The 27,854-nt window shown below is 38.4% G+C and overlaps 2 protein-coding genes across 2 annotated transcripts in view; both read left to right on the top strand.

Annotated features, from left to right (window-relative positions):
* The window catches only part of LOC593558, a 57,078-nt gene extending 45,927 nt beyond the window's left edge, over window positions 1-11,151 (top strand). Inside the window, exons 29-30 of the mRNA XM_030988857.1 lie at window positions 533-705; window positions 1,991-11,151. Coding sequence (XP_030844717.1) covers window positions 533-705; window positions 1,991-2,240 — 423 coding nt within the window. The 3' untranslated portion in view covers window positions 2,241-11,151. The remainder of the gene's footprint in view (window positions 1-532; window positions 706-1,990) is intronic.
* A 9,419-nt stretch (window positions 11,152-20,570) lies between these two features.
* Window positions 20,571-26,211, top strand: LOC115925239 (putative protein FAM47C). The gene is made up of 2 exons (XM_030988856.1): window positions 20,571-20,918; window positions 24,850-26,211. The coding sequence occupies exons 1-2, from the start codon at window positions 20,571-20,573 to the stop codon at window positions 26,140-26,142; spliced, it is 1,641 nt and encodes a 546-aa protein (XP_030844716.1). The 3' UTR covers window positions 26,143-26,211.
* Window positions 26,212-27,854: the final 1,643 nt, after the last annotated feature.

Raw genomic sequence — 27,854 nt, 5'->3', positions numbered from 1 at the left:
CAGACCAGTATGGGGGGGGGGGGGGGGGGGGTGCAAACCTGATTAGTTTTTTTTCCTCATTAGAAATGTGTTTGGGTAATCCAATATGAGAGACTTATATCAAACAAACAAAATCACTGCAGAGAAGTGAATGTCTGCCTGTATTTTACAAGCTACATGTATGCATAGATTATGAATTTATATTTTGTTTCTGAAATGTTGCTTGTTATGTTATTAAAAGGTGTTGCCTTCAATTGACAAAGACACAATTTCCAGTTGCTTCTTTGAGCTAAATTGTCACCTTGTCTCTTTGTAATATTCTTAGATTTTTAGCTTAGTATACATCCTTGCTATTTCCAAACTGAAAACTCTTGGACACAATTTCCTGTTGCCTTATTAGGCAAGAAAATAAACTTAGGATTTGCTAGTTTTCTTTGTTTAAGGGTGATATCCCAGCATTTTCCATATTGAAACCACTGGTTAAGACACACTTTTTCTGTCGCTTCTTCCTTCTCTATGATTATTCTAAACTTGTAATGTTCTTTGTTTTTAGCTTGGTATCCCTGCAAAGGTCCACATCCCAGAGAGATACAATCCTGCAGAAGAGGATAATAGTGAGGTGGAGATAGAGACAGCGGAAGAAAATGCGAAAAGAGAGCAGAAAGCGAAAAAGATGGCAAAGATCCTATCCTCCCAGAGTATGCAGGAATGGCATCCACGAGAAATGTAAGTTAAGTTGGATGAAATAGAAAGAAAGAGATAGGGGAAGAAAAATCAGAAATAGGAGGGTGTCGAGGGAGAGAGTAGGAGAAGAAGGAGAAGAGAAGGGGGAAGAAGAAATGTAAGTATGAACAGACAAAAGGAATGAATGACTAATGAATAAATAAAAGAATTAACTATAAAATAATAATAATATTTGGTTCTTGTATAGCGCATATAATACATTTTATATACCTCATACATAGATTGTCATTCACTGATTGGTCGAGACTATATCACATGTCAAGGAGCATTTCGATCTATCAAGTATCATTACGTCAGAGGGGTTGATAGCTACTATCAAACCCTGGGATAGGACCCCTAACCCCTCCCGCGACTTAGTTGCGCACACAAATTTTTTGAGTTGCTAGGCTACCGCAATCGCGGTTACGCGCAGCGCGTAGGAATTCAATACTCTTGCCTTGGACTTGATGTTGGATTTTTCTTATTTGGGTTAGTAAATTCCTCTTGATCTCATTTCCTGTTTTTAGAGCTAGATCTAGACCTACAGCTAGACCTAATCATGAATCAATAAAAAGGATGAGGTATATAAAACAAATATGGACTGCTCTGTAATCGGATGATGGTGGGAACTACCACTCCCTCGGTGGTGTTCACACCGGCCCTTCTATCACCCCCGAGGCGAAGCCTCGGGGGGGGTGATAGAAGGGCCGGTGTAAACACCACCTTGGGAGTGATATTTCCCACCATCATCCTCATGAGCAGTCAATATTTGTATAATACTGCTCTATGCGCTTTTAACAAGCTTTGGAAATTATTACTCCGGCTATAGCATGGCTGCTATTACGGTGCTCTAGCATTTCAATGAATTAATTCCTATTAGTCACCCATTTACCTCACCTGAGTCGAGTGTGGCAAATGAACAAACAAAGCAACTATTAAAGTGGTGAATTCAAAAAGTGAAAGAAACCTCACGTTGGTTATGAATAACAGAGAGACTACATTTTGAATCCTTGAAGAGGTTCACCTGATTGGTTGTCATTCCATAAATTGAATTTTCAAAGTTTCACAATCAAAAAGGTTCTTTTACCTGTGAGACTGTCGCCTACTGTCATACTACCCCATCTAGTGGCGATAAAGCATCAGTCTGATGATGCCTGCAGCAACAAGTAGGCAAAAATCTCACAGGTAAAACAACTTTTTTGATTGTGAAACTATGAAATTTCAATTTATGGAGAGAGAGAGACTACATTATTTTCACCCATCACTCATTTCCTTTTCCATACCTCAGCTTACCAGAATGGAATGGGCGTGGTCCCTCAGTCGACATGAAGGAACACGTAGAAAGAGAGAAGGAGCTCCGACAAGAGGTCCTGGTCAAGCGCCGAGCCCTGGCCCAAGAGGTCTCACAGCAGACAAAAGTCCTAGCAGGTACGCCTAGCGATAGCGACGACGGGTACAAATACCGGCGCAACGATGGCGATCAGTACGATAGGAAATTTGATAGTGATAGGTGGGATTCGGATGAAGCTAGAGTCTAATTTTGGGAATTATCAATTTTTAAATAATAATGCAGTTTCTGTTGATTGATATGGCAACCAGGTGACGGATCAATTCGATAGCAAATTTGATAGTGATAGGTGGGATTTGGATGAAGCTAGAGTTTGAAGCCCGTCTGCACTAGTTTGGCCAGGGGGATTAGACCTCCCAACAAGGTCACTGACTGGTGCTTATCTCATCAAATCAGCTCTCAATTGACATGAGACAAAGGGGATCATGGGGGACCAACAGGCACCGATTAGGCATTGTTTGCGGTATAGAGGGCGCAAATAGCTATAAGTAGTGCAGTGGGGCTTTAATTTTGCGAATTATCAGTTTTTTAAACAATAATGTACAGTTCCTGTCAATCAGAGATATTAACAACATTCACAATTATCATCACTAAGGGCAACCTGTTGATGATCAATGCGAAAGCAAATTTGATATGTAGGATTCGGATGAAGCTAGAGTCTAATTTGGGGAGTTATCAATTTTTAAACAATAAAATGTGCAGTTCCTGTCAATATCAAGGACATTCACCATAATCAACCTTATAATGGTCAATACAATAGCAAAATTTATAGCGGTGTTCTGTATCATTGGGTCTAGTGAACATTACAGACAAAGTACAAAGTTTTAATTATATGTTTATTATATTGACGACCATGTTTATTTGCTATCTGCTTCTTTTCCCCTGACAGATTGAAACCCCTTTGTAGGTAGGAAAAGGGAATAAGGTCTGCACAGAATTAAACAATTTGCACGATTTTGAATGGATAACTAAAATGCATTTCAAAACAACTGTTTTTCTTTTTTTATTTAATAGCCCTGAAATAAGCATGCTCTGTAGGTATTCTTCTTGTTTAAATGAATTAGATGTTCCATGAAGTTTTAAATAGCAATGGGCATTAAACTGTTAGTTTTTCTTGAAAAAGTTCTGCTTGATATTGCATTAGCAAAGCCCGCAAAACTAAAAAAAAACAATGAGAATTTTCTCTTTTCTATAAATTTTTGTGATGTTTTCCAACTCTTCATATGTTGCTACTGTAATGTTTACACACATTTTATTTAGCAGTCAAATAAAATTCTGCACATTTTATTATACTAAACATGTAATAACATTATTTAATTTTAATTTGTAATTAAAATGAACATGATAAGACTGTATGAAACTACTTGCTAATCTCAATATTAAATTAAAAATGTCATGTGTATTACCACAACACTTCTTTCATCAGGCACAAGTCTTTAAAACATTCTTAATACCCATGATTCTGTATTATACTAAATACGTCATGAAATTATTTATTGGTACTATCAGTTTGTAAAGACGAGCCAACGAACTAGAACAATCTCTTTGTATAATACCATTACAGTTCTATCTATACAGTCCTACACAATTAAAATCACCATTCATATTATAAATGATTCTATATTAAACTAAACATGATATAAGTGATCTCTGGCTAATATTGATTAAAAATGCTTCCTGTTACAGCATTTTTTTAATTACTAAAATTCTTTATTTTACAAAGCAATGCAAGCTCGTGGAATTCATTATTTTGATTTTCTCTTTGCTTTGGATTGTTATACTAACCCTGTTATTCATAAAAAGATGAAAAGTCTTGGAATCATTTTTTTCGTTACCACAAACTTGTTTATGACTCTCTGCTTATTTTTCAGAATTTAAAATCACTTACAATTATTTTACATTATTTTAATGATATGTGATATGATATCTTTACATTAAAATAATTCATGTATTAGACAATATGAATATTCATCTTGAGTATGCATTCATCTTTTAGACATAATATGAATATTCATCTTGAGTATGCATTCATGTAAATGTAATATACACAATATGAATATTCATCTTGGGTATACATTCATGTTATACACAATATGAATATTCATCTTGAGTATGCATACATGTATTTTTACAATCAAACAGATAATAAGAAAGCTTACCGGTAGACAAATTTATTTAGTGACTAGTTCTGTAAGACATAATTTTGCATGAAAGAATCATAATTAATATGAAAAGCTTTAGTGAGACTTTCTATTGTTTCATAGCAAGTTTACCTGTTGAGTTTTTGCAGCAGTGGAACTTCAAGACGATTTTAATATCATGTGTGAAAAGAGCTTTGTGTTGATGTATGGGTAGTTCATTTCCTTCCGTTCACATTCTCAACCAAACGTTTCATGATTTCATTTGCACATGCCATTTTGAAGTTTGGTTTACTAACCTTTTGTTTGTTTTTCTCCTCTTTATCGTTTGTGTTTTTTGCGGGTTGTTTTCGCCTTTGCTGCCTTTTGACGTTTACAGCCCAAATGAATGCTGTAGCCTAAAGCCACCTCACTCGAACCATGCCAGGACATCAAACAAATCATTTAAAACCACCTCCCCTACTACCCCCTCGGTGTTGGACTCTAACCAAGCATCATCAGCGACAACCAGAAATTTAAATTTGGAATATCAGGGACCCGTTTCACAAAGCCTTTTTTCAATGACAAATGACAAAAATCAGTGACAAATTTATCTGCTGATAACCAATCAAAAGCAAGGATTTCAGTAGCTTAGGTATAACAAAAACTGTCATTTGTCACTGATGAGAAGTTTTGTGAAACAGGACCCAGGAGTACTAACAAAATCATCAGAATGTTGTTGAATTCATACCTTATGCACTGTTCATCATGCCATTAACATTAATGTTAAAGCAGCGAGAACAAAAACAAATCCATGAGTAGTAGCTATCATTGAGTTCTCATTGAATAATCTGTAAGCACTTGTTATCATGCCATCAAAAAAGAATGTTTAAAAAAAAATATGATTGAAACCTCATTGAATTAAAACCGTTAGCATTCGTGCCGTGTACAAGTCCTTGTGCATGTCCTTGTTTTCAAAGAAAGTGTAATCATACATGTTTGTATGGTTTGGCACAGAGCATTTTATTTTCGAGAGTTGCACCACAGAATGCCATGACCTTTGAACCCAAATTGGTGCAACTGTGATATGTCTTTATACCTTTATACCAGTATGCAAATGCAGCAATGGTCAGGGTTTTTCTATTTAATGAGGTTTTCGATTTGCTAATTAACTTACATGTACTGTACTTGTACCTTGTCGTGGGCTGGTGTTTTGGGAAACTTAAGGATATCACACATTTATTGTACTGTCATGTATTTCTTTCTGGTAATACTGTCCAAATAATTCTGCACATGCTGTGCCTATACCAGTACACTCCATTTTGAGAACACACTGTTCCATCAAAAAGACCCAGAGAAATCCATGGAGTCTGTTTGAAATGTAATGGTACTCATGTTGTACCCTATACCAAAGGAACACTCACTTTTCACAACAAAGCTGTCCTTAATTGTAAATTGTTTGTGATCATTTTTATTTGCTTTTCATAAATAGTGATTTGCATCAAATTGGCTAGAATAAAAATTTCAGTTATTATAAAGATCATTTCATTTACAAGATTGGGTGAAAATTGGCAACAATCAAAATTACAGTTATTACGATGATCATTGCATTTACAAGATCAGGTGCAAATTGGCAACAGTGAGCACTTTTAATAGTTATCCCAAAGATCAGCCCATGAGATCCGAAGAAGAAGTCATTTATAATGCACTAACCCAAAGTTTGTTTTCATGTCTCTGCTACTTCGGTGCCAGAGATATTATTTTCATTTACATGTAATTTGTAACCCTTTCACTATTGCCGTTACATTTTGTGTAATGGAGGCACATACCGGTCGATACATGTGTGTTTCATTAAAAAAATGTTTGATGTTGAAAGGGTTATTTAAGCAAATTTCATCAGCTTGTGTTGAAAATGTGTCAGATCAGAAGTGTTGCAACCTTCTATGATGGGCACAAAAGTAGCTTGCAGTTTGCATTCACCCCCCCCCCCCCCTGCTTCATAAAAGTTTTTCATCATGGCAAACTCATCGCAAATTTAAACGTAGTTGTGTACTAGCATCATTCATCAAATGCAAGGTCTTCAATTTTGTTGTTTTTATACAAATGGCTAAGAAATCACCATTACCATGACAAGTAAATTGGCAACATTAATAGAATCTTATTTTTGTTAGCCATGTATCTGAAATTGAAAATGTGTGCATTTCACATATTAGTCACATGCTATTTATAGTGATACAAAGAATTAAGCATTTGTGCTTGTATTTGACAACACATGTGTGTTGCCATTTTGCAGGTATTGTATTGTTCTCATATAAAAAAAAAAAATAGAGATGTTTTATGAAGAAATTCAGGATACCATGCTGATTTAAATTTTGCTGAAATTGGAGTGAGATTTGGTATTCAAAACTTTTCTGAAGTAAAAAGTAGTGAAACGTACCCCAAAATTACCATGATTTTAAGTTGCTTGAATAGAAAATATGGGGAGGAAATGTGTTAATTTAGTTTGCGAATTGCCATGTCCAGTCTAAGATGCAAGACCAAAGTAGATTTAGAGAAATCAATAAAAGAAATTCATTTTCATGCTGCTAACATTTGGTGCAAACATTTCATCATTGCACATCCACATACTTTCATCAAAGAGATTCTGTTCATTCTGCAAGAAATGAATGGAACAAAGTTCAAAGTGACCCCCAAAGATAAAAAAAAGGCTTCCTTTTCTCCATCGGCCAAAGTTGCAAAAGCTTAAATAGCGTAGATAACCCACATGCTTCTTTTTTTGTTGCACTTGTTATGAAATAAAGTGTTCATGAAATCATTTTGCATTCATTAAACTCATCTGGAGTGAATAAGCAGGTTTTAATGAAGTTGTGTTGTATTCAATGAATGCATTCATATCCTATGACTTTGTGTTGTATCCATTGAATGCGTTCATATTCAATGACCTTGTGTTGTATTCAATGAATGCATTCATATTCTATGATTTTGTGTAGTATTCATTGAATGCATTCATATTCAATGAACTTGGGTTGTATTCAAGGAATGTATTCATATTCAGTGTACTTGTGTTGTATTCAAGGAATGCATTCACAATCAGTTAACCTTTTTGCATTCAAGAAACCTAAATGTATTCATGCTCAATGTACTTGTTCTGTATTGACTGAAACTCTAAGTAAATGTATTCATTTGTCCTCGATATTCAAGGAATCTCAAATATTCAATTGATATTGTTTATATTCAGTGAAGGAATTTAAATGCATAAATGGAATTGAACCTCCGACATTGAAGACATTTATTGAAGGAGGTTGAAGATATTGTTTCCCATTCATTAATGAAGGCACAATGTCTAGTGTAGAAAGAAACTCTGTAACAATACTGGGAATTCAGATTGTTCTTTTTCTACTTTACCTTTTGGTCAATTTTGATAGTACCCTCACCAGTTTTGTCAGATTGCATCCAAATAATTTATAACAGCTTTTATTTGAAACCATGTGCTGTCCAAACATGTCATCTGTTGCAAATCCAGTGTATTCAGTGTAAAATTCATTAACAGTTTTCTGAAGTGAAACCCCACACAAATTGAAATGCTGGGGACTGAAGTATAAAAATTGCTAGAGTGAGCATTTATTCATGAAAAGTTCAATGAATATATTTTGTGATATAGATATTGAAGGGCAAGTTTTGCTGCACCGCATATTTTGTATGCACCTGTACAAAATGTAGATAAAGATTGAAGCAATATATTGCTGTGTAGTCTGGGGCTTCCATAAATGCAAATTTTCCACACCATACCAAAGTTATTTGGTTCGCATTTAAGACGATATCGAGGTGGAATTACCGATAAAGTAAGGGGTTGGCTTTATATTTTTGCATTTTTTAGTTGTATGCATTGTAACTGCCATGAATGTTTGGCCTTTGAGAATTGCAGAAAGAACAATCTTATTACATGTACATAGCAACATGCAAAGGACATTGAATACAGCTTCATGCTAGTCATGTATGCAGAACAGTAATGTCATTGTATTCATACATGTACCACATGTAGCCATAGATGTAGGATTTACCTTATATTCAACTTGTAAAAATCAATTTTATGCAACAGCAGTAGAGTTTTCAGATTGCCATGTATTCAATTTTTCTGAATTTTTCTGTAGATAAAAGAACAATTGTGTAAAATATGTGTAAATAGTTTATTCACCTATATCTAACCATCTCTTGATTTGTAAAGTACTTCTATTCAGCACTAAAAGCGGTAACTTGATATTATACCAAATGTACTTATTATTGATAGTACTATCTATATTTATTGTACTATATTCATGTATACATTTAGCTGCTAATTAGATATATCTTTATATTGTAGCTGCCTGTAGTTCCCTTTTATATGGATTTTAAAATGAAGTTTAATCTGCAAAGAGGATTTTAAAGTATTAAATTTAAGATATTTTAAGTAAACATGAAGGATATAAAAATGAAGGCCTTGTGTGTTTTTTAAAGGAAAAAAATATCTTCATGTATACAGGTACTGGTCATTAGGAATTGAATAAAGAACTTTAACGACTTTATGAAAGATATGCTGTGAATTTCATTTAGTGAAAACAAGTTGCAATTAATCTTAAGACATATTAGAGAATCATGATGGTATTCAAGGCAAATTTGTAATGATAGAAGAGATTATTTAGGTCAGTTTTTAAAACAATTGGAGTATTAAAAGTTATCATTGTTTAAGAATATGAATTGAAATACTTTTGTGGCAAATTTTTAAGGTCATTTTTTTAAACAATTATTCTAAATAGATATCATTGTTAATAAAGAATATGAATTGAAATACCTTTGTGGCAAATTAATGAGGTTTGTGAATCCAAATCGCTTTATAATCACGAAAGCTCTATTGTCAATGTTGAAGAAGACTATGTGGGCTAATGACAATCCAAATCCATTGCTGCAGTGAAGATTGATGGCCAAGGCTTGCATGAGGATTTCTGACATATCACCAATGGATCATTTCAATTAAGATATGTACATGTGCAGTGTGCCATAGTGATACAAATTGAAGTTACATTGAGTTGAATGAATACGATATATAAATGTAATTGTGCTTTTTATGTATGGTGTGTGGTACATTGTATACGCATCTTTTGAGACCTAGAAGGGAGTTTACTCCTCGCTATACAAGTTCGAGCCCTTATGTCAGTTTCAAAAGGCAATTATGCACTTATATCATTTTTGCAAATTGAGTTTCTTTTAATACAGTGCTGGAATTACTGTACGTGAATTTGATAGTTTTCTTCAAACCAATTTGTGCCTTGTAATAAATCTAGCTGAGTATTGTGTTGAATTAATGTAAAGGTGGTGCTGGGTATTGGTCAAAGAAAAGAAAATACCTTGGAGGAAAACATAGTACATAGCAATACCACATGAGAACTGTATTTTCTTGAAATATTCACATATTTATATTTCAACTAGAAATTGTTGTTCCCTTAGAGCAGGCTTATCATAAGCTATATTTTGATCACATCATTGTGTAGTCCCAGATGCCCAGATTTGTGTGCAGTCATTGCAGTGCTTGATCGTTTCAGTGAGATGGGGTGATTTTAGTGGTTATAAAAACGTGAATATATGTAATTATTCGATGTTGCTCCATAATCGACCATTCAGAAGAGCTTTTAAGAGGTTATTTCATGATGAAATTCTGCCATCAGTACTCGGCACCACCTTTCCAATCCAAATACGTGTATTTCCATGTTATACACAAACAAGTACCAAGTATTATTGAAATTATCTCACTGCTATGGCATGCTTTAGGAGTAACAGAATGTCCAGTGAATGAAACAGTGACCTGTGTATCTGTATACTTCCCAGGAGATTAAAGAATCCTATTTTTATCTACTTGGAAAAGAGCATCATGCTCTTCAGTTGATTAATTGCGACAATCTAAGTTTTTAATGATTCATTAAAAAAAAAAGGGATTTTTCAATTGTGTTAGTACCAAGAGTCAATACTTTGTATTTTTGTACCCATCACAATAAGTGAAATGCAAATTTGAATTTGGCTTCACAACATATCAAATTTTGTATGAAACATCACAAGTACTTTGAATTTTAAAAAAAATTGCGATGTAGTTGATTATTTGTATTCTTACATGTCAGAATCATTGTTGAAATAGAATTTTGAATATCGGTAATGTAATTATAAATCCATTGCAGTTTTAAATTTTGAATTTTGCCTAATGTAATTATAAATCCATTGCAGTTTTAAATTTTGAAGTTCAGAGATTTGAAGTTTCCATCTACTTTTGTGGGTAGGAGGAAAATTATGAAATTGCCATTTGTGTAATTGTATTCACAGAGAGGGAGAGAAAGAAAAAATAGTCATGAATTTATTTTGTTCGGAAGGTGTGATATTTAATGAATGAAGTTAATTTTTACAGTCTGCTGGTTGCTGAATTTTTATTTCTTGAAAGTGATCGATATGCAAAGCTTTTGATTTTTTTTTTTACAACTTTGCTACATTTTGTTACATGTACATTTATGTGATTTGGTATAGCATGTGGCAATAATTGTTTTACATTTATGTTGTACAATAATTTCTGTTATAAAAAAATGAAACGAGAAATTTATAATCAGTGCTTCATAGGCAGATTCAGTTGTAGCTTTATTCTTTTTGATCCAATTTTCTTCTCTTCATGATTGTAATTAATGCTTTTGAAAAACCTATTTACCTGCAATTGCTGTCAATTATGTTTCAAATTATACTGTCATTTGTCATATAGTTTACATTTGTATTAATTTGTATTTGTTGTAGATGTATAAGATTATTTGGTGAGAGATTTTTTTTTCTTCTTCAGTTTTAGTTTAAAAAATGCTTTGCCTTCCAAATGTGTAACCCCCATTTATATTTGTTGCATTCAATTAGGCCTTATTAAGAATCATTTGATATTTTGTGAGCAGTGTGATTAAAGATCTAACAATTGCATCAGGAAAAAAATGTTTTTATTGTGTTCTGTTTTTTGTTTTGTTTGGAAGCTAGTGCAATTAAAATGGAAGTGAAATAACACTTCATAGGAGAGTTTGCTTGAATGGAAGCAGAAAAATCACAAAAATAATAGTGATGGTTTGATCAAATACAAAAAAGAGGGGGGTTGGGGATAAATAGCTAATAACCAGTCTAGTCTATCAACATATTCAAATTCATGGATGTTTCTTTTTTGTGAACCTAGTGAGAGCTATTCCAATAATCTCTTATTAATGAGTGAACTAAAATACTTGGAATCCATTCTGCATACATCATTTGTTGATATGTCGGGCAAGCCTCTGGCAAGCTTTCAGGTTGCCGTAGTATGCATACAATTTGAACATGTCAGTAAACTAGACTATTTGCATTCTGACTATTGAAATACGCATTTTGTACCAGTGAATGAAAACAATAGACCAGTTCCGGTTAGCACCTGTCCCAAATGACCCTGAATATCCACAGATCTCCAAAACACGAAGAGGTCCCACTTTGTACATTTTGAAATAATCACTCCAACAGCGATGGAGGTGCTACATGAATAGCCTTTGTTTCCCCTTTTCACAGAATACTTCCACCTGCATGTGTGTCATGGAGTGCACTGCATGTGCATAAATGAATAATGATTACCAGTACACAACTTTCATCCAGTATTTTGTCTCTGTGTATTTCACAATTTGTTCTGCAATGACATCTATCTGCTCATGCTCAGACTGCAACTATGAACTGGCTTATTGTAGGAGGCACTTCACAAAGGTGTACACATTATTAAATTTGGATTACAGTACAGAAAATGCCCTTTTTTATCGACACACCCCCACCCTCATGGCTGAGAGACAAACTGTTGCATTCATCTGTAACAAGTTGTTTGTATTTTGATGGTCAAGATCGCAGTTTGCGGACATTAGTTTTCGCTCTGTCAGGTAAGCCTCTTGCAAGGTTTTGGGTTGTATTGATAGTTATTGTTGTGAAGGCATGCTTGGTGGAGAATTTATGAAGTATGTTGTATAAACTGCAAGGAATAGGTGCTATACCACATACTCTGGACTGGATTGGATTGGAGTTTTTTAAGTGCGTGAATGTCATCTTGACAGATGCAATGGAAGTGATGCCTTATGCTACAGTCACAAAGGTTCGTACGAATGATAATTTTGTACAAATCTCTGTTTTTCCATTGTCTTCCCGAATTTCAATTGTCTGAAAATCGTTTGTACGGCGTTCGTAGCAGTTCGTAATGGCTTTTGTGACCAAGGCTTTAATTGTGAGGTGCTGGAATGAGAAATTTAGCTTGTGTCAAAATCCAACGTAATCCGCACTAATGTATATACAGTTAACAATTAAATTATTCATACCCTTACCAAGTTTTGTGATTTTTTTTAAGTAGGTGAACAATTGATTTGTCCGGATTTACGTTTCTTAAGAATGAATGAAGAAGCAATAAGAGTTTTAAATATTTAAAATTTTAAAAAATGGGACATATTAAAGCTTGCATCCAAAAATATTCAGCAAAGGCCCAATTTTAATCTGTCCACCTATCATTCATAAGTTACAAAATTCACAAAAACCACCAAATTTACAAGGGGTATGAATAATTTAGCTGTTAACTCTAGGGTATTTGAAGTTGAAACAACACAGGTAAGTTAATGAAACAAAAGATATCAATACTCGCAATACAATGTTGCTTAATTTATGTCATACTTTATTAAGCACACTAACAAAATTGAGTTGTGTATCTGAATTACATGCACATGAGGTACACATACATACATACTATAAATATTCTCTATATACAAAATATATACAAAAGGTATTGGACTGAATCGGATATGATAGAATGTCACTAACTTACTAGTATATGATCGTTATTGCCAAATACAATGAAGTATAATACTCTGGGGCGGTATTCTGAACATTGTTGTATCTTTTGTGTTATCTTTTGTTGTATCTTCCAGAGATAACACGGCGCTAATATTTTAAGTTGGTATTCTAAAACTCCTTTTATCCCTTGAAGGACCGCCTCTATCTTATCTATGACACATCCATTTGTATGGACTCTGCTACCAATCAAGATCTATCTTATATAAGCATGATAAGTAGGTCAACCAATAGGAGTACTTTATGCTACATCTTTGCGCATACTAATGTTTGACGTAATTAGATTTTACTTCATGAGTCTCGTAAAGAGACTAATTGAGAGCCCGCTTCACCCATGTGCAATCATTATCGCTTCAAGATCCAAGATTCAATTGAAGATAATTTATTGTCTGATTTAAAAAATACAGAAATTCGTCCTCCACTGGCGAGTGACGTATACAAACAACATAAACAATATATGAATACATTCAAAGATACAAATAAAATACAATAATAATAATAATAACAATAATAATAATAATGATTATTATTCCTCCGCCATTTTTGAAAGAGCAACTCTTTCAAGCAATCAAAATTTTAATGTGAAAAAACAATGATTTGTTTTTTCCGGCGGATTATTACAGATAAACTGTAAACTTACGTTTGTTTTACTTTTGGAACGAATTCAGAGTTTTTTTGGTTCATTTTTTGAGATTTCAATCTACCATTCGTCATGGCATCGGCCCCTCCTAAACCTGCGGAGACAGCGGGCAGAGACAAGGACCCTGACCCGGAACTTCCATGGGCTGTATTGCACCATGGGTCTAAGTACCCCGCGACTGCCATGCACAGACAACCAGACAACCACATCATGAACCCAAGAGTTCCGCGGGAGATCGAGATAAGAAGAAAGTGACTTTAAAATCAAGCAAAAAGGCTAAAGAAAAATCGTTGCCTGCTACTACTAGTAGTACTACAGTGAATTACGACACCCGCCTTTCTAATTTAGAGGAAATGTTGTTATCGTTTGAGCTTTCAAATATTGCACGCTTATTACGCGTCACCATCAATTAATTATCTGGCTAGTGCACGTGCAGTGTTGTTGCGCTGCGGTATGGTATATTGCTTTCACTTGGCTAGTTGTTAAGGTTCATTCACCATGATTATTAGAAGAAGAAGAAGAAGAAGATAGATGGTAACAAGCAAAAAGGAAACGAAAACTTTAGCAAAGAAGAGGTGATGGTGTTGGTGTCAGAGATATTGCCGCAAGGAAGGGTCTTATCATCGGTCCTTTATCCTCGACTAATAGAAGAAGAAGAAGATGGATGGCAACAAGCAAAAAAGAAATGAAAACTTTAGCAAAGAAGAGGTGATGGTGTTGGTGTCAGAGATATTGCCGCAAGGAAGGGTCTTATCGACTAATAGAAGAAGAAGAAGAAGATTGATGGCAAGCAAAAAAGAAACGAAAACTTTAGTAAGGAAGAGGTGATGGTGTTGGTGTCAGAGATATTGCCGCAAGGAAGGGTTTCGTCACTGGTCCTTTATCCTTGACTAATAGAAGAAGAAGAAGGAGATGGATGGCAAGCAAAAAAGAAACGAAAACTTCAGTAAAGAAGAGGTGATAGTGTTGGTGTCGGAGGTGGCTTCATGGAAGGGTATCATCATAGGTCCTTTATCCTCGACATTGATAAATCAAATGAAAAACACAGCGTTGGAGACGATCTGTGAAGTTGTAAGCAGGATAAGTGGCAGAAAGAACGTTTGGGATAGTAAAATATCTCATGTCTAGCCATTCCCAATTTCATTTCTGTGGCCAGTTTAATATTGAACTATGAGTGATAAGAAATATTTCAGTGCGATAACATTTTTTGTCTCGATTTCTCCATAGAACATGAATTTTGGAAGAGTAGGCTTTGGGCCTTTGTGACATAAATTTAGGCCAGAAAGTCACCAGTTCTCTTTCATCTATAGTTTGACATTTTATTCAATGAATATACAACAACTTGCAGTCATGAGTGTAACACTCCCCCCCCCCCCCCCCTTTCTTTCTCGACCTGTCTTGGACATGACATCGTGTCCTTGGAACTGGCATGGACACAAAGAACATTCGTAACTGTGTAAAGTTAATCGCAGGCTTGGTTGCCATGGTACACCCAATCAATTAGGATCATGGCTGCCATGCTAATGTTTGTTGCAGAAGAGGAGAGAAGGAGACAAATTCAAGGGGTATTTTGTGATCGCACTCATCCCCTGGAATTTGGGGATACTGAAAGGGACATCGAAAGAAAGTATAGGTCTACAAGAGAAGGATGTATGACCTTAATAGGGCCCAAATGGGATCGCAACACAGGACGAAGTAACTCACTACCAGGCCCACTGCAAAAGTTTAAACTTTTTTTTGCGACTGGTGCAGCTTTGGACGACACTGCTACCACACATGGCAATACTGCGTCCTACACCGTTCACCATGTTGCAGAAGTTCTTTGCGACACAAATTTACAACAGACATGGAGGGGGTTACAATTTGGATGTCGTTGACAAAAACTATCTGGTAGAGACAATAGCAGACCACATCAAGGTACTTGAGTGTAAAACTACCGACTACCTAGCAAACAAGAGGAAAGGAGAGGCTTGGGGGATTGTCTACGGCACAATCTGTGCACGATACGGGAAAAAACGAAGCCTTGATGAGCTAAAACAACAATGGAAGAAGCTGAAAGGGAGCGCAAAGAACGAGGTGAGGGATAACAGGAGAGCAGTATCCCTGACTCAAGGAGGACCACCCCCTCCTGGTGTGTCTCCCCTGTCCCTTACAATAAAAAACTTGCTTCCAAATGGGTTTGTTAGTATAATTAATCATTACGACAACGACTCTGAAATTGGAAACCGGGATGCAGTGAGTGTATTGCAGTTTCTTGCAGGAAACCCTCACAGGTGAGATAACTCATTGTTTCTCTGAAAATATTAGTGATGAAATAATAACGGAAATGCTCAGGAATAAACGGTAAAATGGCATGCTTTATTACATCCGTGCAGCGCTTGCAAGCCGGTACGTAAATGCACACACAACATTATCGAGATGGCTGCTCCGGCTGCTGTGTTAGCGTGGCTCGACGAAAAGAAAAGAAAGCCAAAGAGGGCAAGGTCCGGGCGACCTTTTGTTTCAGAGGAATTTCCGTCTGCCGTCGAAATTGCACGAAATTTCATTACATCGAGTGGATTCAAAGCCCACCGTTGCCGGCAGACGGAAGTGGGCACCGCATGTGGCGCAACCATCTTTAAAAGTTTGTTTAATAAAAAGACATTGTTAAGTTCAATATGAGTTCTGAGCTTGCTCATATAAGCCTCGTCTACCCCTTGAGGTACAGTTCATGGGGGAGAGGGGCCAGGATCTTGGAGGCCTCCGCAAGGAGTAGTTCCTTCATCTGGCCCTTCAGGAGGTTCATCAGAGACTGAAGCAAGGACCAGATGGGGAGAGGGTTCTTGTGACCAAGCAGGCTACCACATTTTGCGAGCAAAAGGCATTTCTGGCAGCTGGAATGCTCATGGGAATGCCTTGGGAGATAGAATCAAGGCCATACATTACAATGTAATTTGTGGCAGGAAACTGGCTGGGGTGGAGAGTACCAGGAAAACGGTAGTGGCTGCACGAGCTGGATGCAGGATTCAAGAAAGGTTTTATAGTTCAAAGAAAACATGCACTATAGAAAATGGTCCCCTATTGAGAATTTATTTTAATTATCCATAATTATATTTTGATAATGATATAGTTCAAACCACCCGAGACTGATTTTTTAGTTTTTACATCAGGTCTGTTTGTTTGTTTGTTTGATTGCTTTTTGGGGTAATTGTTACAGTGATTCGTATTTGATTATTGTTCTTTTAATGTTATACAATTATTTAATTCTTGTATGATTGTTGTTTTTGTAATGTTACAACAAAAAAATCGAAAATCAATAAAAATTTGAAGAAAAAAAAAGAAAAAAAAAAGGTTTTATAGTTGGTGGAGAAATGAAAATGATATCTATGCTGGCATAGGATATGTACAGAGAGGAGATGGAATAGAAACAATGACACCTTTACATAAGCTAGGATGTCAGTTAAGAAGACCATAGAGTATAAAGAATAGCCTACTCCAAGATAGGAAGAATCTGGTGCGATGCCGATAGTTGAAGGTTGAGCTTGCGGTAGAACTACCGTAACTATGGCTGCCATACTAGCTGTGTTTCAACGTCGTGGATATGAAAGGGCGAGGGGGAGGGAGCGGATCTTTAGGGATCGCAGCCAGCCCTTGGAGTTGGGAGACGGAGATATTTTCCGAAAGTATCGCTTCACACGGGATAGGTGCATCTATGTCATCGATTCAGTTTGGCCTCGATTAGAGCACGACACTCCCTTCGTTCAACTTTCAGAGAAAAAATTCAAGAAGAAGTACAGATTCCATAAAGAAGAAGTCAATATGCTGAATGGTGAAGATTTGGAGAGGAAGACATCGAGAAGCAAAGCCCTTAATAAGGAATTGCAAGTGTGCACTGCACTCAACGTCTTTGCCAAGGGCTCAATTTTTGATGAAATAGCAACAAACCATCGAGTAGATGTCGCAACAGTAAGCAGGAAATGCGATGAGTGGCTTGCGGTATAGAGCATCGTGAAATTATCAAGAAAATCATCAAGATTTTATATGCATCTCTAACGTAATCTGGTTAGCGCATGTACATCATCATCGGTAGTGGCACTATCTTTATCGGGATCATCAATCGTTTCAAAACTTGATGCAGAAGGTGGTAAGTATCTAGTAATACAGTTTCCGCAACCATAAAGCGATACAAAGAAATGTCATCCATTGAGGACAGGCCCCGGAGTGGGCGGCTGTCAAATTTAACGTCAGAGCATAAGGACTTTATCGACGAACAGTTAACAGCAAACAGGGAGTTAACGGCGAGAAATTTGGCTCGTTCACTCAAGGAAACTTTCCAAAAAGACTTTTTATGAGTCAAGTCAAACGAGCGAGATTGTCGCGATCGTGGGTTGCCACACGGACCCGGTATGGGCAGATGATCAGGACAACTAACAAAGCAGGCAGACTGGCCTTTGCCATCAACTGTATAGAGACCGGGGACGTCCTAGAGAAGGGTATTTTCACCAACGAAAGTATGTTTTACGTCGAGAATATAGGAACCTACCAGTTCCGGAAAAGAACGGAACAATCAAGGAAGCATGGCAAGCCGAAGCACCCCAGGTGGAGACTTGGCTAAGACGTCGGAATCCAGTTAAGACTCGATGTGCACCAGGACGTTATCAAGATTAATATGAACATTGGATGTTGGACTAACTTGTTTTTTTTTTTGTGGTTTCTGTGTGCTTCTATCTCCTCCACTTATAGATGTTACTTCTACGCAGCAAATGCAATCCGAATTCACTTCCCGGGCGGATTTAAATAAGCATATGAAGGAGGTCCATGAACTTGAACTAACGCTGAAATGCGAGACCTGTAGATACGAGGCCACCGAGGTGCAAAGATTCAGAAGAAACCTCTGCAGGACCCATCACCTCTCCAAAACTGACAGGATGGTGGTGGCCTTCTATGTGGTGTCAGACCATGATAACATGGAAAAGCAGCAGAACTTGAGAGAGGGGAACCCAAGAGGAGGAGAGGATAGGGGAAGAAATCACAAAGAAAGCAATGGAGGCAGAAAGAGATGCAAGACAGAAGAATAAGGACAGTAGCCCTTAATTTTCTTTTTATATCTGTGATTTAGCTATACCATGACTAGGGTCACTAGCCTGATTAAATCTTTAAGAAATGTAAAAGAGAACTTACTTTTTATGAAATAGGCATAACGGGTTGTTGTTTCGGTGATGAATGAAAGTAGTAAGATCAGCTGTGATTGTTTACTACAGCGATCAATGAGCGTTTTGGACTTCGCGCGTAGTGACGTCACAAACTTTTGGCCAATCACAATTGTGGGAGGTTGCAGATTTTTCCCAGACAACAAACGGCCCAGGGCCCAAAGGGATGGAAAATGTCATAAATTTTAGACTGCATCCCAAATTCTAGATTGCCAGACGGCCCAGCAAGTTCTATCCAAGTTCATTCCAAGTTCAATCCAAGTTCATTCCCTATTCCATCTCCTTTCCAGACAGAAGAAGAGCGAGTTAAAAAATATTTCTAATATTCATCTCTTGTTATTTGATTGTTATATATCAATTCCTATTTTATATAGGTGGAAATTTAGAGAATTTATCTACAAAGAATTTTAATGTAGAATCTATTCAGGGTTAAACCTGACTCAGTATTTGTATTCAATTTTTTGATCAATTGCTTGATGGAGTGAGAGTTATTATTGAATGTCATTATTCGCTTGCTGATTTTACAAAGTATGCGGTACACAAAAGAACTAAAGCAGAGTTTTTCTATTCCCTTCTATTTATTATGAAGCATCCTAAGGAAGTGAAGGAAAAAGGAGTGACATAGTCATTTAAGGGTACTGTTGTTGGAGACTCTCCAAGTAACAATCTCGAATAGAGAACGTTACAGTGGCTATGGAAACTTTCTTCAGATGTTTATCTAACCTGCAACAGTGACAATCTCGAATGGAGAGCGTTACAAACTTAGACCCTTTTGGAAGTACACTGAGCAGGATACAGTGACAATCTTGAACAAAGAACGTCACATTAACTTCAAAGGACATCGAGGTCCACTTTTCTTCTCATTCAATCCTGACCAAGGAACTAACGTTATTGATCGAGACTGTGAGCCTACCTTACGAGTGACAACAAGTGACCAGCCTACCTTTTTAATTACCCTTTAACCCTTACTGTACTGGGGGGGGGGCCTGGGAGGCCCCCCCCTCGACATTTTCGGAGTTTGCGCCGCAACCGCTTGGAATTTTGAATTGTCGTTTCATGACTTTTTTCCCTCAAGTCTCACGCACATTTTGATACCATTTTCGTCGAAATCGGATATACCTGTAAGGCGTTACATAACAATTAGTATGCGCATGTCATCAAAAAAAAAAAAAAAAAAAAAAATTGCATCAAAATTTGCATAAATTATCATTATTAATTACATTAAATTAACTTTTTTGAGTTAAAAAAGAAGTTTCATATGAATAATGAGTTTCAACATTCAAAAAGTGGAGTTTGAAACGTTTTCTGTAAAATGCATAAAATTAGCATTTTTGCATAATTAATTAGGCTAACGACAAAAATTTGCATATTCGGAAAAAACTAATTATACCATCTTGTTCCTTACGTAAATATCTACAAACGTGCAAATTTTCGTGTTCATCGGACAATCGACGGCCGAGATCATAGGGGGGGGCCTCCCAGGCCCCCCCCAGTCAGTGGGTGCTCAAAATAGCCCAGTACAGTAAGGGTTAAATTTCCTGTTTCGGTAACTTATTTATTGACCGCAACGGCATTTGTATTTTTTACTTCTACCATAGAATATTGTTGACAGTTGAAAGCTTTATAAAAAAGACTTTGTTAGTTGAATGCCAAATTTAATTTACAGTGACTAATTAGTCTTGACAACCAAAATGGCAGCACTGTGGGAGATGTTAGGTGGTGCTGCTCTCCGGAGAGAACGAGTGTTCAGAGACCGCTCGAACCCGCTGGACCTCTATGATGATGTCGACATGTTCAAGAAATACAGGTTCAATAGAGAAGGACTTATTTTCCTAATCAACGAACTACAGCATAACCTAGAGCGTACCACAAAGAGAAGCAAGGCTCTACCTGCCTCCCTGCAACTCTTTGTGGCATTGCGTTTCTTCGCCACTGGAAGCGTGTTGGACAGTGCAGCGACCATCCATGGATGCAGCAATGCCACTGTATCGAGAGTGGTCAGACGGGTGGCGGTTGCCATCGTCGAAAAACAAGACGAAGTAAGTATTGCTAATTATCAGGGGTGATCGTTAGCACTAAAAAAAAAAATAAGTTTTTTGTTTTCCCCTCAACCCACCCCCCTCGAGTAAAAAAAGGGGGGGGGATTCGCGGGGAAAAAATGGCATCTAACAACAACATTCCCCCCTTTCGAGTAAGAAAATTAGGACAAAATTAGGTAAATTGGGAAAAAAATAGAGCAAAATAGGGAAGAATAGAGAAAATAAGAGGGAAAGCGGGAAAATCAGGATAAAATATGGAAGAAGAAAGAAAGAAAAAAAAAAAAAAAAATCTGGATTTTTTTTTTTTTTTTAAATCGGGAAGAAAAAAAAATCGGGAAAAAATTGGGAAACCGATTTAAATCGGGTATTTATCAGGCCTGAATTATGCATTTAAAAGATGAATTGACTTGAGCTTGAAGTCCTATGACAATTAGACCCGATGCCATGGCAATATCATCATGATCAAGACTGAATGAATAAGAAAAGAGTCAGAGTAGGCTAGAGCTGGAGCCTAAATTACAATTAAATTTTTTATTTTTTATTTTTGAATAAATTTTAACTAGATTCTTTTCTTTTTCACTGATTTTAGACTATGTGAACCTCTTAATCAGTCAAATATTATTTGATCTTAACTCTTCCTCACTAAAAGAATTGAAGGATTTAGTATCAAGAGTGTATACTGACATCAAACCAAGGACTATTTCGAGACTTGTTTCAAGGTTTTTGGAAACTGGCACCTACAACTACCGGCCAAATAGTGAAAGAAGGAAGAGATTCTGTGAGGTCCACAAAGAATTCTTAAACGAAAGCCTCGTCAACAACGACGACGTCCAAACTTCATAATCTCCTTCAGTCAGAAATCGACACTAATTTTAGTCTTCCAATTCTCAGGAGGCACCTTGGGGAGACTTGGTTGGATGTGTACGAGAACTAAATACGGGCAACTCATCCGAAAGTGCCTAGTACTTACTTGCTTGCTTGAGACTAGTACAGGGTTACATCTCTCTCTCTCTCTATACTCAAGGTCAGTATCTGAGACAGTAGAGGGAGTGTTTTGTGGCCCCTCTTGGGGGTATTTTGCTTCTAAATTGCAACTCATTATAATGTTATTAATTCAATTATATTATACCTAGTACAGGGTTACATCTCTCTTTACTCAAGGTCAGTATCTGAGACAGGAGTTCCAGTACACCTGGCCTTTGTCGAGGGATTGATTTGTAGCCCCTGTTGAGGATATTTGGCTAACAAATTTGTAACTAAAAGATTCATTAAATTTCATGAATTCTATTGAAACTGCAGTGTGCCCTGCACCAATAGTATTCATGCTACACGTCAACATGCAATTGATGCAGTGGAATCTTAAATAATATCTGAAATTCACTTTTTTAATAATTTCTTTATTTATTCATGGCATGTCATGTCATGACTGGATACTGGGAGAGAATAAATGCTTGAGAATTTGAATGCGGAATGGTAGACAGAGGCAGTGGACCTGGTTGCTTCATGAGCCTGTGAAAAACTGATCGTTGCAGAGGAACTTGCAGCTCTCAGTACGACCATAATACTGAAATATGAATTTCTGGAAGAGGAGGCTGAGAGGAGACTAGCTTGGTTGTGCACAAGAACTAAATACGGGCAACTGATAAGAAAAAACAATCGTGCAGCCAGACTTGCTTTCGCTATCACTACAATCGAAAGCGAAGTCGACTTCAGGAACGTAATATTCACTGATGAGTGCACAGTCTATCTTGAAAATGACAGCTCAATTCACTTTCGTCGTGCTAATGAGCAAGCGAAGAAGAAGGGGAAACCCAAACACCAGGCAAAGGTAAGTGTACAAATGCAATACTCCCTACTACTAGCGAAATCAAATAGTATGAAAGTTTATGAATAATTGTGTGTACATGTAATATTCGCGTGGTTAAATTATGGGCACATGATAGTGCGCTGATATACACGACAGCCAAGATTGATTGATGTGGATGTACACTTTGTCATTAGCTGAGCTGTGTACCTGAACTGTCTGTGAACTTGCTACGCTGAGATTTACGATTATATCTACTGCGTGACATAATACTTCAACACAAATTTCTGGAAGAGGCTAAGAGCATCAGTGACGTAGTCTGTCAACTGTGCCTATAGTAGTTTATCAATATTTGTGAGAGAGAATAAATGCTTGAGACTTTGAATGCGGAATGGTAGACAGAGGCAGTGGACCTGGTTGCTTCATGAGCCTGTGAAAAACTGATCCTTGCAGAGGAACTTGCAGCACTCAGTACGACCATAATACTGAAATATGAATTTCTGGAAGAGGAGGCTGAGAGGAGACTACATCTAGGTTGGTTGTGTATGAGAACTAAATACGGGCAGCTTATCCGAAAGAACAACCATGCAGCCAGACTTGATTTCGCTATTACTACCATTGCGAACAAAGTTGACTTTAGGATCGTCATATTCACTGATGAATGTACCGTGTATTTAGAAAACGACAGCTCAATCCACTTTCGTCGTGCTAACAAGCAAGCGAAGAAGAAGGGGAAACCCAAGCATCAGACGAAGATAAGGTGGAAAGAAAACAACGAATGACGAGAACCTGCCTCATATGTAAGGCCACAACTGATCACATCACACGGCATTGGATCCGGAAGCACCAGGACCTTGGGGAGGCAGCCAAGACAAGTTAGCGATAAGTAGGAATTACAATTTGAGGCTATATCCTATCGTAGAGACCTTGGTTTAAAAGTCGCATGGATATAGCCGACAAATTGAGCTAGCATGTTAGACTAGGGAGTGGATAGACCCGTGAGGAAAACACCCGGTGACTCTGAAGGTACGGTAGATTATGCTATTTGCAATAAGAAGATAGGACAGTTGAGTATTCCAACTCAAAGTTGGAATGGAGTGATTATGAGAGGGCTGCTGGCAGCCTAGATTGACAGTCATTGATAATTATTACAGAGAAAGAGAAATTGCAATTTCTTATCAACATATTTTTCATCTTGATTTCCAGGTTCTTTTCCGACTTGACCCCACCCCTCTACTTTCTAATCTCTCGCGGGAAATTTGAACGAAAAAACCTTTAAACGTGGTTTAACTCAAAGGAAGGCCTCTCTCAAGCTACGGTGTCCCGACTAGTAAAGGCTATTTCAATAGCGATTGCGACAAGAAAAGATGAATACATTTCATTTCCCTCGACAAGAGAGGCGGTCCTGGAGACCCAACAGGAAATTTTTAACTACTGCAATTTCCCTGGTGTTGTCGGGGCAATTGATGGCACACACAGTTATCTCCCAGCCAGTCAGCTCCAAAACAAATGAACAATCAAGGAAGAAGGGAAGCCAAAGTCAACATATGGGATGGAGTAAACCGACGGGGGGCAACAAAACTCCTGATCTTTGACGGTATCATGAGGTAGGAATAATTCATCGAGGAGATACTAAAAAACTCTTTTCCTCTAATTCGAGCAAAATATACGAACATAAAAGGGGCAACGAAACTCCTGATCTTTGATGGTATTATGAGGAAGGAATTCTTCATTGAGGAGATAATAAAAAACTCTTTCCTCTAAATTTAGAGCAAAATATCTGAACATAAAAGGGGCAACAAAACTCACAATATTTGAGGTTATCATGAGGTATGCATAATTCTTTGAGATACTAAAAAACACTTTCCTCCAATTCACTAGCATAATATCTGAATGTAAAATCATATTTTTCATGCATGTTTCTCTCCTTATGCCATGTCCCTTTTTTTCTCCTAAAAATGCAGGCAGCTTGAGTTATAACTCGAGCTGATGAGACGGAAGTGATCGAGGAATTTCATGTGGAGAAGAGGCCAGGGGAGGTATCCGTCACAACTCTCCTACCAGGGAGGGAGGCATTATCCAGCATGTTGGGGAATCTTAACAAACTATCCCCAGTAACTCTCTGAGGGAATCACCATCCCAACTCAAGCATCTACATCTACATGTAACTACCTGTCTCAGCTCCTATCTACATCCCACTTTGAATTGCTCAACTACCTGTCTCAGCCCCCATCGACCAGCCTCGGCTCCCATCTATACGTACATCTACAGCCTCCATCTACCAGCCTCAGCTCCAATCTACATCTACAGCCTCCATCTACCAGCCTCAGCTCCAATCTACATCTACAGCCCCCAACTACCAGCCTCGGCTCCAATCTACATCTACAGCCCCCATCTACCAGCCTCAGCTCCAATCTACATCTACAGCCCCCAACTACCAGCCTCGGCTCCAATCTACATCTACAGCCCCCAACTACCAGCCTCAGCTCCAATCTACATCTACAGCCTCCATCTACCAGCCTCAGCTCCAATCTACATCTACAGCCTCCATCTACCAGCCTCAGCTCCAATCTACATCTACAGCCCCCAACTACCAGCCTCGGCTCCAATCTACATCTACAGCCCCCATCTACCAGCCTCAGCTCCAATCTACATCTACAGCCCCCAACTACCAGCCTCGGCTCCAATCTACATCTACAGCCCCCAACTACCAGCCTCAGCTCCAATCTACATCTACAGCCTCCATCTACCAGCCTCAGCTCCAATCTACATCTACAGCCCCCATCTACCAGCCTCGGCTCCAATCTACATCTACAGCCTCCATCTACCAGCCTCAGCTCCAATCTACATCTACAGCCTCCATCTACCAGCCTCAGCTCCAATCTACATCTACAGCCCCCATCTACCAGCCTCAGCTCCAATCTACATCTACAGCCTCCATCTACCAGCCTCAGCTCCAATCTACATCTACAGCCCCCATCTACCAGCCTCAACTCCAATCTACATCTACAGCCTCCATCTACCAGCCTCAGCTCCAATCTACATCTACAGCCCCCAACTACCAGCCTCAACTCCAATCTACATCTACAGCCTCCATCTACCATCCTCAGCTCCAATCTACATCTACAGCCTCCATCTACCATCCTCAGCTCCAATCTACATCTACAGCCTCCATCTACCAGCCTCAGCTCCAATCTACATCTACAGCCTCCATCTACCAGCCTCAGCTCCAATCTACATCTACAGCCTCCATCTACCATCCTCAGCTCCAATCTACATCTACAGCCTCCATCTACCATCCTCAGCTCCAATCTACATCTACAGCCCCCATCTACCAGCCCCCATCTACCAGCCTCAACTCCAATCTACCAGCCCCCATCTACCAGCCTCAGCCCCCATCAACCTCCCAACTGGGAATGAGAATTGCCTAACTACCTATCTCAGCTTCTCCTTGTGCCCCATCCATACCTCCCAATCCGATCCCTACACCCATCTTCCCTGACCCTCTAGCTCGTGAACCGCAAGCTCCTGAACCTATCGTCTCACGAGTAGTTCGAGAGGTGAGGGAGCACTTGGACGCTGCCTCGCGTAAGTTGGCGAGCCTAGAGCATCTTCTCACAAGTCCCGATCATGATTTTAATCGAACCCTACCCATTGCTGACAACTCTTGTGGGGGAGTTCCCTCAAGCCTAAAGCGAGAGCTTCTGAGCTATAATGATAGTGGGAAGATCGCCTGTAAATTGGACGAAGAGCGTATAAATAGAAATGTAATGGGGAGAAGGGGAAGGAGGGGTTAGACCCGTTGAGAGTAGCTAAATAAGGACTATAGTTTGTTCATACACTAAGGAACATCCTAATTTTGAGAGGACGGAGTGGGCATACGGGCATTCCGTTAGATGGACGAGGCCACCCGTGCCCCCTTTAGTATATCCTAATATGTACAGAGAGGAGATGGAATAGAAACAGAGACACCTTTATATTAGCTAGGAATGTAAGTTCAGAAGACCGTAGAGTATAAAGAATAGGCCTACAGGAGGGGTTTTCAGGACCAAAGGCATCCCGTGCACCAAGCAGTGATGAACAAATGTGCAAGTTGTATAGGTTCAGCAAGCAGAGATGCCTTCACCTGATAAACCGATTATCAGCGAGAATTACCGACAGAACGCAGACCGAGACGTACTTCGAGTTACAACCCAGTCTGCAAGTTTTTGTTGCTCTACGTTTCTTTGCCACTGGCTCTGTCATGGATTGCACCAACTGCATCCATGGCATCCACATATTAACAACATCGTGGACAATACGGATAGAGTGACTCTAGCCCTCTATAGATTGAGGAGCACAAAACGGCCTCATCTGCAGGGACGGCCAAGGTGTTCCTGTCCAAGGATGAGTATGTCCTCCTACAAAACTACATCAAATATGCTTGACCCTACACACCTGGGTACAAGGGCACAAACAGCCCGGAGGTAGGAATAATTCATTGAGGAGAAACTAAAAAACTCTTTCCTCTAATTTGCTAGAGCAAAATATACAAACATAATTTAAAATTTTCATGCATGTTTCTCTCCTTATACATTGTCCCTTTTTTTCTTCAAAAAAGAAAGGAATGCAGCTCGAGCTATAACTTGAGCTGATGAGACAGAAGTGGTGGAAGAATTTGAAGTGGAGCAGACACAAGGGGAGATAACTCCAACATCCATGGCGAAAGGGAGAGAGGCACTAGTAAGCATGATGGGGGATCTAACCAAACTACCCTGGTATCTCTCCGAGGGAATCACCATCCCAACTCAAGCATCTACGTCTACAGCCTCAGCCCCCATCTACCAGCCTCAGCTCTTATCTATGTCCAACTCCCTCCTTGTGCCCCATCCATACCCCCCAATCAGATCCCTACACCCATCTTCCCTGACCCTCTAGCTCGTGAACCGCAAGCTCCTGAACCTATCGTCTCGTGATTAAATCAAGAGGTGAGAGAGCACCTGGATGCTGCCTCGCGTAAGTTGGCGAGCCTGGAGCGTCTACTCACGAGTACTCCCGATCGTGATTTCGATCAACCCCCATCCATCACTGAAAACTCTTGCTGGGAACTTCCTACAAGTCTGAAGCGAGAGCTTCTTAATTGCAACGACAGT

Source organism: Strongylocentrotus purpuratus, unplaced genomic scaffold (assembly GCF_000002235.5).
Source record: "Strongylocentrotus purpuratus isolate Spur 01 unplaced genomic scaffold, Spur_5.0 spur5_scaffold_18, whole genome shotgun sequence".
Classification (NCBI taxonomy): domain Eukaryota; kingdom Metazoa; phylum Echinodermata; class Echinoidea; order Camarodonta; family Strongylocentrotidae; genus Strongylocentrotus; species Strongylocentrotus purpuratus.
Note: the sequence above shows the minus strand (reverse complement) of the source record. Positions and strands in the feature narration are given on the sequence as shown.

Bases quoted from the DNA above. Each gene is read 5' to 3' on its own strand.
- LOC115925239 (XM_030988856.1), top strand. From the start codon at position 20,571: ATGGCAGCACTGTGGGAGATGTTAGGTGGTGCTGCTCTCCGGAGAGAA. The intron at 20,919-24,849 runs GTAAGTATTGCT...TAACTCTCTGAG, and splicing joins TCGTCGAAAAACAAGACGAA to GGAATCACCATCCCAACTCA.